General features: G+C 36.9%; 1 protein-coding gene across 1 annotated transcript in view; it reads right to left on the bottom strand.

Moving 5' to 3' along the window:
* LOC124158539 (alkaline phosphatase, tissue-nonspecific isozyme-like) overlaps positions 1-14,262 on the bottom strand; it is a 271,518-nt gene extending 257,256 nt beyond the window's left edge. Inside the window, exon 1 of the mRNA XM_046533673.1 lies at positions 8,727-14,262. Within this exon, the coding sequence (XP_046389629.1) occupies positions 8,727-8,862 (136 nt within the window). The 5' untranslated portion in view covers positions 8,863-14,262. The remainder of the gene's footprint in view (positions 1-8,726) is intronic.
* Positions 14,263-16,604: the final 2,342 nt, after the last annotated feature.

The raw sequence follows: 16,604 nt of genomic DNA, 5'->3' as shown, positions 1-16,604 counted from the left end.
CTATTCATTCATATCTCTTTTCATCGTTTCTGTTGGACCTAGACGAATAATGAGGTCATAAGATAATATTCCCCGTGTTGCTCTCATCGCTTTTTAAGCAACCTAAGCTAAATGTGTAGTATATGAGTCTCTAGCGGCTCTCAGCCTAATTTGTCTAAAAGCTGTGCAACGCTCTCTGTTCAAAAAAGGGAGACCAACCAATCGGAGTGATATTTTCTATAGCTCAGTAGATAGACTGAGGAAAGAGTTTTTTTAGGGCATGAGAGTGCTGCAGGCATAGCTCGGGGTTTGAGGAAGATTCAGCGAGGCACTCGCCGTGGTGGGGTAGAGGGATGAGGTTTAGAGCAAGCGGGTCGTAAGGGAAAAGTGGATGCATAGGATGCGATGGCCGCGGTAATCTGATTACACGCGACTAATTGCGCGGCGGTCCGTTAAAAAGAAATTCGTGTGGCACGGGGCGATTCTGGTTGTCCCGGTAACAAGAAGGCGGGGGGAGATGAGGGGACGGCGGTTGGTTGTAATGAAGCGAAAAATTAAGTGGATACAACAGTGACATGGGGGAAATTGGAATGACATGGTCCGAGTAGTTGTAACCCTCACAAGGTAGCCCATTGGATAAATTGAAGTAATTTTCTCCATCGTTTAGATCTTGTAACGTTCACGGCCAGATAATCTATGAATTTCCAAGCGAAAAACTTACTTGATTTTTCTGTTCGTGTTACATCTACGGACTACCTCGCAAGCATCTTCGTATGGGTGTGGTGATGTAGTATAATTACTAGTTTTGGTTTCCAAGTAAGTAAAGGTAAAATGATGAAAAACCTTTTTTAATATTCCCAAAGGACCATCCCTAAAATCATGTAACTGACAAACAGCAGCCGAAACATTGATCATTTGGGATATTACTCAAGTGGGTAAAAGCCGATAAATAAATTGATAATGTTTCTCAAAAAATATGATAATTAATAAATAAAGAATTAAATGGAGTAATTAACTTAAAATAACCGATTTCCAAAACAATAATATCAATATGATTTTACCGCTAACACATTGTGATATGTTTGAATAGGTAGGCGATATTTGACTACTTGTCTACTTTGAGTCCGATCTATTATTAACTTTAGTCCTGTATGGTTCTAGGACAATCGAATCCGTATGCCTCTCCGATCGGTTAAATATCGCTCTTATTTTATTTCTTCTGTAGGACAGAGAAACATGTGAGTATATGTGATGACGTTATCCGTTATTTCAATGAAAGAAAGAAATCCATCATCCTTTTTTTTTCAGAAATTATTTTAATCACCTTTTACATAAATCATTTCATCTTTTTTCTGTAAGTATTTCGTAAAGATTGCTTAGTTTTTGTATGAGCTATAACTAACTCAAAGCGATTTGCCTTCAAAGCATCTTACACAGGGTGGCCCAACACGTTTCCTTGAGTATTCAGATGAGGAGAGAAAAGACGTAGAAGCAGCTTTAGAAGAGAGAAAAGCTCACTATTGACACTTTATTTCATGAAGCCGCGTGATAAGACGCATTTGATTTGAGTCACTTTGTGTGCATCATTCCTCCTATTAGTGCATGGTCGTTTGATCACAATATCTCAATGCCCTCTGACCTTACACCAGCATCCTTCCCCTTCACAGCAATGGGCTACACTTCGGTAATGAGGCTATGAGTTCTGACGCGAACTCGCATTGAGGTCATTTCCTCCATTAATGAAACGCACCAACACCGCGGAGGAAAACGTACTCTAGTGCATTCAAAGCCTTTTCCCCCGTCCAATCACCTGCCAACGCTGCTCCTCAATTAATATTTTTTCTCCATTCCATACTCAGGCTATGCCCACCACATCTGGACCACCAGGTGCTACGCGGCCCGTCTCAATCCCAGCCATTCCAATGATCCCGCTTTTGTATCGTCGCATTTTCTAATTTTACTTTTATTTACCTCTTTTTAATTCCTCGCATCGGCGTCGGATATTTCGTCGGAGCGCCCGCCGACAGTGCCGCAAAACGGGAGTAATTTGATTATTTCACTGCGAGGAAAGCAGAAGGGAAGTGGGCGGTGAAAATCAAAAATTTTCGAATATATAGGTAGGTACCCATGGGTATATCTGATCGCTTTTCGGTGGTGTGTATATATAATTTTTTTTTTAAACCTTATAGACTTTATTTTCGTGAGCAAGGGGCGGGGTGTTGGTTTTTTTCCGTGGGGATTTTCAGAAGCAACGCCTCCAAACGCTTCCGTTTCAGTCGTCGTTCTAACTTCTTTTTTTCCTTCGAATTCTGCACCGGGATAGAATTCTATCGTGCTCGGTGATAATCGTCATTCACACCAACGGCGACACCGCGTCACTCGTTAGCGCGCGGGGAATTGGGAAAGGCCTCCACCCTAACTCGCGGCCGTATGGGGATTTCCTTAGTTTCTGCTCCAAGTAGAGTTTTTTTTAATGTTTCTCGTTTTTTTTGCATGCATGCATCCATATCTACTCGTCATGTATCCCTTTGCTGGGTTTTAATATTGATCACATTGGTTTGTCGCCAACTGTTTGGCGTTTTTAAAGAAAATAAGGTGAAACCATTACTCTTTAGCATCAAACTACTCTTTGCATTTCAAAGTAAATTATGGCATACGATGAAAGGCGAAAAAATCCGGCTTTTTAAGGGGAGGAAATAGGTGGAGATTTCATGCGAGAAATCTCAACTAGTAAAAGGGAAAGAAGGGATATGAAAGGGAAAAATGATGAAAGTCGATGCTCAATTTCCGATTTCTAATGCCCTAGAACTGTTGACATAATGTTTGACCGGAAAGTTGACATATTCCATTAAAAAGTACGGTGTAAGACTCAATATTAGCATTTGCACATTATTCCCCACGGCCTTCCTCTATGTGCACGTCTGAAGTTCGTTCATGTAGTCTCAAGTTTACCGCACCTTTCTACTGAGGAATCAATAGTAATATTCTAGTGAAAAAAATAAGTGGTACGGTATTGGAGCTTCGACCTCTCATCTAATTTTTCATTGCACACTTACACTTACCCTCCTTGTTTCATCACCCAGCCGCTGCTTCCCCTATCTTTTATCCATGCATCTTAGTCAATTACGGTCCCTATAATTATTGTTAATACTTCGATTTTTGTTCCATGTCATGTAAAGTAATACATCATATTAAAACCACATTATTTCTTTATTAATACAACCTTCATTTATTTAATTTTTATTGCAGAGCGCCTTTGTAGCAAATCGGTATTTATTCTTTTTGAAGTCAGTTACAATGCTTACTTGTCTTTGTAGCGAACCACCTTTGAATTTTGCATACGGTACACATATTTTTCTTAATATGAAGCTTCTATTATCAGCAAAATATGTCTCCAAATATTCTACTATGTATAAATACGAGTTTATGTTTTTGTAATTGGAAACACAAGTGTATATGTGTGTCCTCACGTATGTTTTTCTCTTACGAATTCAACTGATCACCATGAAACTTGGCACATTCATGTTTTCTGCTCCTACGTTGTAACTGTGTCTCAGGGCTCTCAAAGTCCCCCTCCTCCCTTAGTGGTCCTTATGCTTGTTATTGGATTCAGTGCCGTGGGTTTTTGTTTTGCTTTTTGTAACTGCTTTCACCTAAATGCTAAAGTTATTATTAGCCGTGTTGCTGAATGAATTTATTTTCCAATTCTTTCACTTGATTTTCTGTTACGCCAGTTTTGAAAACCATGTTTTTAGCAGAAAAATCTCACGCATGCAATTCAATTGACAATATTAGATTCCTCTAAAAGTAATTACAATGTTAATCAGTATTGATTGCGGCGCTTTTAAGTATACAGTATAAAAGGTTATACCACATTCATTCGATTAGGTATTTCAAATTTATACTTAGGTAAATATGTAAATGCAGAGGCAGTAGAACGTCTTACTGGTTTTACTGCTTAATTTTAATGCAATTGTCATATCAGTGGTATAGCAACCGATGCCCCGTCAGTAGTCCTGCAGACCGCATTTAAAATCGTGCATCAATCACGGAGTGTATTAAGCCCACAATTTACCCTCAGGTCCTCGATGTCATCGCTGACTCGCATGAGAAGCATATTTTTCACGAAATTCCACGAAAAACTTTAAGTCAAGACTTGAATGCATTATTCGCCGGGAAAGGGGACATAATTCCGGGCCGTCGCGGCATTCGTGCGATGCACTGTCCTAATGCATCATCTTGCTGACAGCGGCTTTGCATAAATTTCGCTCGGTATTCGGTGTGCAGCCTAATTTCCTTGTTTCCGACCAACTTAAGGGAACCAGCCCTTTCCATCCCTTTCTCTATGCTGTCCAATCCCTCTTTCCTATTGAAAGCATTTCCTTCCTTTCCATAGTCACCTTGTAAAGCAACACGTTTCGGTCTCGTTCGATTTTAGCTGGAACTTTTCGATTATTATAGAGGAATTTAAGTGTCAAAGTAGGCACCGCATTTATTAGATAAATATCATTTTTGGTGATTAGCCAACTAGGACTACGTGATGTTTTTTTCGCTAAAATAAAGTAAGTATTTTTGCATTATGTCATACAAAATATTTTATTACATGATTTATTGAACATGTAGCCATAGGTATTTATGGACTTTAGGACTTAGGAATTGAAATTTATGCCTTGTGTCCTATTTCCTGCTCTAAAAAAGCTTGCTCTGCTTTTTTTCCTGCTCTGCTTTAAAAGGAAACTACTTGCTAGAAATATATGCTGGTCAAGTTTGCGAAAAATACTTGGCACCCGATTGTTTATTGCCTCTCCTGTTAATCACAACAAGAAATTATCATGCAAAACTTTGAGGCTTTTAGTTATGCAGATAGTCAGTAACTTTTTTTCCAAAGTTTTAGAAGTAGTTAAGCAAAAGCTATTAATTCTAATAACAAAGATTATAAAATGTAATCTTCAAAATAACTATTCAGCTGCAGTGAATGTCTAATAAGTGATGTATATTCGCAAAAATATTAATTGACGAATTTTTCTTAGCGAATTTTGTGATTATATATTGCTATTTTCTCACTGTATTGCTGTTTGCTACGTAACCGTATTCAATCACCAGATGGATCGAACACTATCTCGAAGAAAGAGATGTATTTTTTTATTTCAAGCAGGGCCTTTGATATAGTCACGGGAGTCTGTAAAAAGATTCACTTTGAAACTTTTTGACACTTTTACCTCAAACACTCTGGTTTCTAATTTTTTACCCTCAGGATCATGCATCCCTTAAGTAACAGAGGTCTTAATTAAAAACATCAGAGGAAAAGGAATCTACAAAGGAAATAATATAAAAGTGAGATATTTCAGGCTCAATTTTAAAATAAAGGATTTAAGTACAAGGTGATCATGGATAAATGAAATCGTGGATAACTGATATCCTACTTTATTTAATTTAATGTTTACACGTAACGTTTCATTTTTCAATAATGTTTTTCTATGCCTATTGCCTATTTATGTATTTTAATGAATGAATGTAATTTTTGAAGCATTTTCCGTTCATTTGATCCCAAATACATTTGAACGAGGAGAATTTCGTTCTGCTCGTAGTCAACATTTAATTTTATTTCTTTTTAATTAAAAACCACCAACCCAAGTTGTAATAGTGAATTATAACTTTAAGTGCGCTTAATCGCATGTTGCAAGATGACATTGGATGGCATAATCATACATTTTATCATAATTATTCTTTTGAATGAGTTTCTTTAAAATATTGCCAATTAGCACATCGTGGAGGCAAATCGTCAATTATGACTGAATCAAATCAGGTAGATATCTGGAAAGAATTGAAGTTTTCCTGGATATCACACAATTACTTATGCAATTCTTATTATATCACTCCTTTATTACAAAGTAAGACCCGGGTATCAATGAATTATCATCATCTTCAGGCGAAAATTATGATTTGTTTATCTTATTATTGTTACCTAGTTACTTAATGAATTTTAAAACGGACGCCAGAATAAACAATAATTCATCAAGTACCTAGGTAACAATAATAAGATAAACCAATCATAATTTGCGCCTGAAGATGATGGTTATTCATTGGAACGTGGGTCGCGCTCTGTAAAAAAGAAGTGGTATAAGTAAGTGTGTCATATCCAGGAAAAATTACAATGGAATACCACAAAGTTAATCAAGAGTTAGTGAATTTTATGAATTGATCATTCTGTGCTCTTCTTAGTATCAACGTCGTTTTCTTTACATGGGGACAAAAATATTTCATTTGCTACCCGCTAAAATAAAAAAAATGGACTCCTTAAATAAAATGTTAAGTTTTTCTGAAGACTGGCTTTTCTCTGAATAAATAATTGAACATTTATTTTGATGCTCTTCCTTTAAACCACTTACGTAATATCTACTGCATTTTTTGGCATACATTTTTGTTATTTGATGGTGGCTCAATTCTGGTCTTATGGCCTTGGATACCACCTAATGCTCCTTATTAATTAACATTAATCTTGGTTATTCAGCTTTAAAATCAAAATTTAAAAGTAAATAAAATCATTATCATTATTATTTTTATAATTATTTTTATTATTATTCACCGTACAACTTTGAGTTTATCCAAGAGCAGAGTTCGGCTTAATTTAATGCTGATTGCACAATTTGATACTCCATACTTTCAATTTGTCGGAGTGACTTGTAATTCCAGTAGAAGCATATTAACCTGCGATCTCTGGCCAGATAAAAATTTTATTTCTCCTCTTTGACTTCTTTATTTTTTCATCCGTTAGAAGTTATCACAGCAATGATCTACGATACAATCAATTTTAATGAAATTCTCACAAATATTGTATTTTCTGTTCAGCGGAAAATTTTAATATTGGATGCCGGTTTACATTTTCTCTTGCTAAAAAAAAATTGGTAGAACTCCACATTTCCTAACCGACAGTTTTGATGGAAGTCCTGATTAAATTTCCTTCCACACGGACGGATTAATCAATTATTTGGATGAAGTTATAATTTTTTTGGTTGGCCTTGTTTTATTTATTTTTTAAAGCCAGAATGTATTTTTTATCTAAATTCGATTGATTAACGAAAATTACGATCTTTGAAAATTCTTATTCATGTTCCTTATGAAAATTGAGTCTGTTTAATATGATATTTTACACCACTAAAGCAGAGGATAGATATTTGATACCCTTTCCTATAATGCAATCTGAAACGGAAAATTACTTTTTTTTCATAAGTTACGGATAAATTAGTAACTCATGATACCTGAATTTATATTCAATTTATAAATCTTTTCTTTCTATTATCACTTTCAAGAAAGAGGAAATGCTTGATAAGTGAAATTCTCGAATGATGAAGTCAAATATCACAATCACAATGCAACGCTTCAATAACTATCTGCAACAGTTGCTATGAAAAAATCTATTTCATGCTTGTGCTGTCCGGCAAAGGAACTGTAATTAATCATAGAAGTTTTGGAACAGAAAATATTCATTGGTGAAATCATATGGAACAAAAATGACTTTTTGCCGATGAAAGCATATTGACTGGTGCCGTTTAGCTCAAGATGAAAAGGAAGCAAGGTCATGAATCGTTAACTGGGTCACGTTGGAGGTCAGCGTTGCGTTAACAAAATGCAAAAATTTCACAAAAAGTCTTTCATGCTCAGCAAGCATTGAATTTTAAAAAGCGTGGATCTCTCTTCGCAGCAGTCCAATTTCCTTTTTGGCGTTCAAGTATTACGGATGAATGAAAAAAACTGTTTGAAAAATACATCCACCTCTAAGCAATGGCTTTTTATCAATGAGATTCCGTTGGATATTGCGATGATGATAAGGCATAGAATTCTTTTTTTTGTAATTATACTCTAGTTAAACATTTACATTGGCCGTAATGATTGCATAATTTATGCACTCGCATCCATTTTGATTGAACGTTAGCTAAAATACATATAATTCGGATCATCAGCGGCCAAAAATATAATTGGATATTCGTGAGGGTCATATTTACGTCACGTAATGTCTGTTAATCGATGTTGCAGTCGAAATGCATGATATTTGCTAAGTAATTGACTGGATTCAGCTCGATTTATTTTCTAACTTATTTCATTCTGTTGTCAAGATGTTCTAACCACAGACAACGGTGATTTAATGAAATACATACTTTCCTTTAAATTCCAATTGATTCATCTAAAAAGGGCATTAATTCCATTCTTTTGAAAACAAGTGACAATATGTTGCTAGAAAACATGCCCATTTCAATATAAAACATTTTAAATCAAATCCATAAGGCACCTGGATCACTTGCTGCGATCAAATAAAAAATGATAAACGCACACGCCGAAATTCGTTTGTATAACACATTGGTATACCATGATAAGTTCTCGAAGGTATTCAAGTAAATGAGGAATTCTTTTCTAAAAATCCGATCTGAAAAATATGTAACCTTTTAATTTTGTCCACTTATTGATTTTTATTTGCTCCAGCAATCTAAACTTACCACGTAGCCTTTGATTATCTTACGTCTTGTGCCGTAATTTACGTAAAAGCTGTTTTACGCTATCTGCTCACTCGCAGCATATTTTATATAGCAATATTACAGCTTTCAGGGTCAGTACGTAAAGAAACGTTAAATCAGTAGTTCCTAAGCTCCAAGAGCATTATTTGTCTTCAGTCAGCTGTGTGCCGATTTTATTGATGAGATGGGAGGAACCTTTGGAATTGACATGGAGAAAGTGAAATCTTGTCAACTTACCGTGGTCTGTTTCGGTGGCGGCGGCGGCGCTCAGGGCCGGCGGGATGAGGAGGAACAAGAGCAGGATGAGGATCTTTGGGGCCCCATTCCCACTCCATCGACGAGCGCTCCCGTGGGAAGAAGAAGAAGGAGCCATGATCTCCCCTTCCAGCTTCCGTCTGGTCCAGATCAGTCAACGGGAGCGGTCTCAGCGGGAGAGAAGTCGGGTAGGGCAGAGTAGGGTCCCTTGGGGGACACCTCGGCTGTCCTGCGCATCCATGTGATAGGCCGACGCTCGCTCGGAAGACAAATTCTTCGGAAGCGAAACAAATGACAGTTCAACTTGATGTTCACAAAGATGCCCTCCGTTCCTGTCTATCTCTGAAGAGATTTGGAGAAGATTTAGGTAGCACTCGGAAGCGGGAAACTTCGATCTTAAGGCTCTCCTCAAACGAAGCCCTTCCTACGCGTCCCTCTCCAGTTCTCCACTCATTTGGAAAGCAGGAAACGAAACTTTGGTGTCTCAAACACATCACTCAGACCAACAAGATACATGCAGATGCCAAGTAGTCATCCTTTTCCACTTGCTATGGCATAAATTCACATATTTCCATGCCCTTTTGTCATCACAATTCAACATTTGACTGTTTAAATATTCTTTGGTGGTATTCTTCAAAAATGTTGCATTAAAAGTACACTTCATGTCAATAAATAGTTGCACTCATCACTCAGAAAGGAAGAAGTAACCTTTGAAATAATTAAGTTACAGTGATTATGCATCCATATATTCAGAAAACCTTGCTTAAGGATAAGTCCTCGGGGCTAACGCATTGATAACACTTAGCCATTCTAGGAATTCTACAAAAGACACCTGTTCTGTTGTCAATTCCAAGGCAATTGAAATATAGCAGCTCTTTTGAAAAATCAGGTCCGTGACGACTCAGGGACAATGATTCCAGACAACAATGTCCACTTTGCCAATAACCTCCTTTTGGTGCTGTCTTAATTACTATGTCTTCCAACTGGGAAGCACGCTTTCGCATTGTCGTTGGATAGTAAGGGATAATCATTCTGACGTCTTCTCTGCATTTATGTGCCAGAGAGTTATATCAGGTCGCTTATTTTCTCCTCTCTAATTGAATAAAATTCTAGAGAAACAGTGCTAACAAACTCTGTAAAATACCTCCTCTCGACTTTGTGATTAACAATCTAGCGCTACATTCGTTTTTCCGGAGAAACACCTATTCAATGAACCATATCGTTAGCCCGTGCTGGAATCTTATCTATTTTCCCCTAGAACATTATGCTACTAGGAATCTAATTGTGATTCTAATATTCCCTCTTTTGGTCCAAAGAAGTCAGAAGAAGAAGTTATCAGGTGTAAGAATTCGACTTACGAAATCTCTCCCACGATTGTCACTCGGTTTTGTCTTTCCGCACCGTTTTCTAGCGATTTCCCGGAGACATTCCAACAGGGGTTTCTGATGAACCCCTGAGGGTCTTTTCGCCCTTCTTTCCACACGGCCTTTTCAGCGGTCCCCTATAATTGAAATCTGCCTCTCAGCTACCCCCGACACAATAACCTCCTCATCTCTTCCTTCGTTACCCTTTCCTACCCGAAACAACCCAGATTTTTTTATCCTCAAATTTATTCGACGCAGTCGTTCTCCACCGAATAATATTCAGAGTCCTCTACTTATCTCTTCACGTCTCTCCCGTGGATAATATCCGAAATCTCCGGTTGAAATCCGTGGAAAATAAAACCAGTGGACCCTCTTTCCGGAATGCCTCCCAAACTCTCACCCACGGCCTCCGCGTCTCGCTGCGTTTCTCAGATCCTGAATGATCATTTGGTTATTCCGTCTTGGATGGAAAGACTCGGCCCGATGCAAGATCGTGCTTGAGTGAGACAGAGATTCAGGGTTCTTCTCCCTAGCAATAACAAAAAAAATCCAATTAATATTTTAGGAGGACTTTCTTTACTGACTAATGCGATGAGATTAAGAATAGGATTTTGAAAATGGTGACTTTTTAAAAATGTACTTGTTATTTAACGCCCCTAACCTGTCGTGGAAAATTCTTTTCCTATTCCAAAAGTATGATAAATGACCTAAAATAATTATTGGCACATTCCTGCATAGAATTCAGGTGATTTGTACTTAAATTTTCAATTCATTCCCAGCCGATTGATTGTCAAGGATTTTCTTTGCCTCTTGTTTTGGAAAACCTTCATTTATAACTCGTACCTACCGATTTCCAAGAAGTCTCTCTTCCCGTGGTGTGCAGTTTCATGTAGCATGATATATTATGCAAAAGTGGGGTTTTATTTTTGTACATAAATCTGTTATTTTCAATGAATGGAGTTCCTCAAACGTATTCGGGTTTACTACCTCTCTCAATGCGTAAGAGGTATTTCCTAAGTACCATCGGTTTTCACTTATTCATTTACATCCGATTTCGCAGCTTCTCCGAACTATCTTTATTCCCTTTCAACGTAACTCTTCCGCCTTAAAGGTCACGTTTCACTCAAATGAGCAACTGAATTTCACATCATCCCATATATCCACCAGAGAAATTGTGCATGGGATCTATAGCGGGACGAATCCAAAGAGTTCAGGAGAATACGAAGTATGAGAGCCAAAAATGAGCGCTGTGCCGAGGCCTGTCACTGAGATTCTAATCTCCTTGAGAGGATTTAAGAATGAATTATCCAAGTCTTTCTAGAGCTGGAGGGAAAAATTCAATCTGAAATAAGATTGGTTATATCTGATCATGTACATTTTTATGCCAGTTAGTCGATACCATGCATTTCTGCAGCATGATCTCTTATGAACATTTTCTCTTCCTCTGATGGGAATCTTTATCCTGTTCAATGGATTGAATATTAAATCTACTGATAGACACTTCAATTTTCCAATGATTTGAGTTTCTTTACGATGAATTATTCAGCTTAATGGACATCATGAGACATTGTTCCAAAACCAATCGAATGGTACAGGTAATACTCATTAAATTAGTTCGCTTTTTTATTTTGAGTATGCGATATTTCGTGATATGTTAACTTCCTTTTACCATGTAGTTGGTTTTTCAAAACCGAAAGAAGTAAGAGTTAACCTCAGTAAAAGAGAAAGGAAATATTTCACTGCGCCATTTCGAATAAAGAGCGGTGCCTCAAGGGTACATTTTCACCGTCGTCGTTCCCATCCACTCCGCCGGCTTATTTCCGACGTATCTAGGCTCCCTTGGCTTCAGCCCTCCAACTCTACGTTCCCGTCGGCAAAAAGACGGCTTCGTAGTCTCGAGAGCTCCGCAAAAATTCGCACAAAAGGCAGACAGTCCTCTTAACGCCGCGACCGTCTCCTATTGTGACCCCTCACACGATTGCTTCCTTGCCAGCTCATGTCTCAGTGATCAGCAACACGCCAATGCACCGATGGAGTTGCTCCTTTTTTTACCTTCGACAACGTCATATGCTGTGAACCACACACAGTGATGCCTAAAGCATAAATTTCTCTCTCCTCACGATTCACTGAATTCAATTTTAAATTATATATTGGCTCCTCGGAACATTTTCGTGGGAAAGTAAAGAGTACCTATGACTTTTTGGTAGCTGTTGTTTAGGTTAAACATAAAATTTGACGCAATTTTCCCGCTTAAATCACAATTTGGCACTTTTCACAATGTGGTTAAACTCTTGATAAATTTTTCATTTGAAGCTCACTCCGTGCCGATGAAAAGAAGGATCACTCAGAAAGGAAGAAGTAGCTCTAAAAATAAAACAACTTTCAGTGATGATGCACAGTTATTCTCAGTTAGTTATTCTCGGTTACTTTCAGTTATGTATTTAGGTACCCCTTTATTACATTCGTCAAGTCATGCCCTGATCCAAATTCAAGCGACACTTACTGCTCTCTCTTCATGATTCACTGTATCCAATGTTGATCGATGTGCAGATTCCCATGCGCATTTTCATGGGAAAGTTTTGCATACCTATACACTTATTCTCTGTTCGGGTGTCCTTGTCCTCTCCTCTCCTGCCTATGCGGATAAAATAAGATCTTTGGTTAACATTTTATGATATAACTATTGAGCCTCATATTATTCATCGCTCCAACTTGGAAGCCTAAGCTGTTTGGTCCTGTTTTTTTAGTTTCCCACCTTAGATATTAATTTCATTGATATCAATGTATATGAATCATCGGGAACAAGTATTCGGCTCATCTATTCACATTTTTGGTCACTTTCATCAAAATGTTTACCAAAATTACAGCTTCGTCTTCATGTTTTTAATGATGATTTTCCTGATATATTTGTTGTGCTCACTAGCGATATCAAATTTTGTGCCGTTTTTATGTTCGAATTTAATGTATTTACCTTGATGGCGGCAGGCTGTAATCTTCTTAATACAATTGCTCCTTTTCTCACAACTACACGCTTCATAAATTTGACAATATCGGATGATTAAACCAGCGAGTTAAATCTTGCAGAACTTTACGGATAAAAGACATCCCTTTGAGATAAAAAGAGTCAATCGTGTTTTCAGAAATGAATGTACTTGAGATAAGGCTTATTCATAATCAAGATAAATATTGTTTTAGATTAGCCCTAAGCATATTTTAATTCCTTTTTTACTTTAAAAAGGGGAGGACAAAAAAGGGCAAAAGAAAATTTAAAGTAAGTAGTGCACTTTGTATATAATGAAATTCCGTTAACTTTTAGATAACTTTCCTAATTTGAATTATTTATCTAGCGAAATGTAAGATTAACGTAGGAAAGATCTCGCTCAATATCTTAATGTTGAAGGAAAAAAGGAATTTAAGTATTACAGTGCGAAGAAGCTAATCAAACTAACTTCAACAGAATTTATGAAACTTTTTTTGTTTCTCGTCTTTTACTGCATTCGGAGAAATAATATACTTCTCATTTTTTATTTAGTGTTTGTCTCACTGAACCGCCAGATAAATTGCTTCCTCGACCTCTCAGCTCGGACAAATATTGCTTTAAAACTCTAAACAACCGTTCATCAACCTGAAGTATCACCGTAATTGTAACAGAAGTAGTAGTACCGCAAAATAATCCCCCCGTGTTCTGGGTGAGAGGATTAATTTTACGGTCGGAAAACTCTCAGAGTGGAAGTCAAACTAGTTATGAGGAAAAAAGGGATACACGTGGGCAAAAAAAGTAATATACAGCCCGTAATTTTGCGAAACTGCGTGGCCACTTTCATCAAACGATATCCTATTTACGAGACGACACGGCATTGAAAGGTTGGCAAAGCAGATAGAAACCTTTTCCTTCCTGTCTGATTTGAAATGGATGGAATTCAAAAATAATCAGCCGCCTCTGTTTTAGCTTCTAGCCGCGAGGAAATATTTACCCGCCTTCTGTAGATGAAAATCCTCCAAGCACTCATTTATACCTCCTTTCCTTCGTGATGCTTAAACATCAAAACGCTGGTCCTTTGATCTTCGCGTCTTGAAGGAAGGGAATCAAATGGATTTGAAGGGGAAATTTGTCGCGAGCATTGGAGATGAAAGTAATTTTGTCTCGATATATGACGAACCAGGTGGAATGCCAAAATATACCTCGCAATGATCACCGCATAACTGATAGAAATAAGTAAAAATGACTTCATTCGTGAAATTAAATAGATTCATCTGACAACATCGGTTTGGAACTTTTGCAACAAAGATCTCAGTGGTCTAAATTAGATTATGTTAATTTTTAAACTCACAATACCCTAGGTAATAAAATTTTACTATGACTAATTTTGCGAAATCACATGTACTAATTAAAATATTGACCGATGATATAATATCTTAGCGACTTAAGGCTAATCCATAAATCTTTTTAATATGTGTTTCGATATAAAAGGAGTTTTCCGGGTAATGTGTTTTTCATGATCGCTCATTCACATTGCTTGCACTAAATTTATACTATGATAAATATATTTTCAAAGTTATTTGAAACGTCTTGATAAAAGAGCACTGAAATTAAATTTTATTCACTAAGGTAATATCATCGGATTGAATTAAATAGGGACTCTACCATTGAATTATGATACCTCTTGCTCCACGTAGGTAGAATGTCTTTCTCGTGAGTACCTAATCTGACAAAACCAGAAACTTCCTGAGAATTCCCTGGTTCAGAGGACTTCCAGGCATCCGTGGTTTCCTTAAGCCTTTAAAACCCTCAGCTACTCCTATCTGCAAGTAACAAAATCAGAGTAGACATCGCCGAGCCTTCAATACGGTGACGAAAAACCAGTTATCTCAATTGGCTAGGTTAAAGCAGCAGTAGCCACTACTCAGAGCCTTTGGATTAAGTAAATGCGATTATATTATGGAATCCTAGTTCTAAGCATTCACCCGCTAACATATATCGAACGAAGCATTAATTAATGTTCTAATATCAGTGATTTTGTATTGCAGGGGTAGAGGCATATCTTCATTCATTTCCATAAGTCAGTCGTCGCTGTACTCTCACTCGGTTTTCAATGATCTTAGCGTCTGGGTGATCACAGTGCTTTCACTTCTTCAAATAATAATGATACAATGTTCACCCCTGAACCAGGACTCATCATCATATTAGTGCTCTTGGCTGCGTCTCCATAAATAGCTATGGATATTGACTCCTCTTCTTCAAATTATAAGTTTTTTATAGATTTTCTTCACACGATTGGCAACCGACGAATACCTGAAAGAAAGAAAACGTCGTCATTTAACATTTATTAGAAGACACTTTACTAATATAATTATTGAAAAGAATTTTTTCTCCATTCAAATGAGCCAAAAATTTAATTAGGCATAGCAGCATACATAAGTAGCTTGAATGTAATTAAATAATGAAAGTATTAGCGATCCATTCAGTTTATAGTTCCCTAATGAGGTCATTCAGTGCAATTTTAGGGATAGACACATTGAGAGTTGTGCATTACATGAATAAAAATGAGTAAATTTTTCTAAGACTACGGCGAAGACCTAGGGATTATGCGTAATATCACATTCACGTTATTTTATTCTGTTCGAAATTATTATTATTGTAAAGGTAAATAGTATGGAGTAGTTTTTTGTGGATATTGATCTAAATATCATTTTTAAATTTCATATTTCATTACATTAACCATTATCCTCTCTTTTTCAATAATGGTACAAATTATTCATCGGAGTCAATGTGACGTAATTCTGTAAATGAAACCTTTCCATACCATTAATTACAGGACGTTAACTCCAATTCCAACAACTTTATGAATTAATGCATTTCAATCTCAATGATGCGTAGAGTTAACAGTTGGACTAATATGTTATAAAATTTAATATAAAAACTCGTCCTATACATGGAGGTGATGCATATCACCTTGCTATCTAAAACCTTCCCATTTAATACCAAAAGGGTTATACTTGGTTAAAGAATCAGAAAATAAATTCAATAAGTAGTGTTTGGAAGGAATGAGGAAGTAATTAACGTGGTTAGCAACGATAATAAGCTTTTAAATGAAGTGAGACGGATTAATTGGATTTGCTGTGCACAGATTATGAGGATGAGCTGATGAGCTGATGCTAGGTATACGTGGGAGGGAAGGTATGGCGATAGGTACGTGGAATTAATATGTTTCTATAGCCGTGTAATCTAGATTATTAACGCACCAATATTTATTTATCCCTAGAGAAATAAAAACGATAATAAAGCAGTAATGTGAACTTGAATTAATGTTTGCGTGAAGGCGTGCAATCAACGCCTACTGAGATGAGTAATGGTCAAAATAACAATGATATCAGTCAAGCTTAAATTCTGGGATTCATCCTTCTTTTTTGACATAAATCTGAATCCCTTTCCCTTATGAAAATGTAAAAAAATGGGAGATACTAATTGCAGAACGCATTCCTCACGTACGAAGAC

Source organism: Ischnura elegans, chromosome 5 (assembly GCF_921293095.1).
Source record: "Ischnura elegans chromosome 5, ioIscEleg1.1, whole genome shotgun sequence".
Classification (NCBI taxonomy): Eukaryota; Metazoa; Arthropoda; class Insecta; order Odonata; family Coenagrionidae; genus Ischnura; species Ischnura elegans.
The sequence above is the reverse complement of the archived record's forward strand: the minus strand, read 5'-3'. Positions and strand labels throughout refer to the sequence as shown.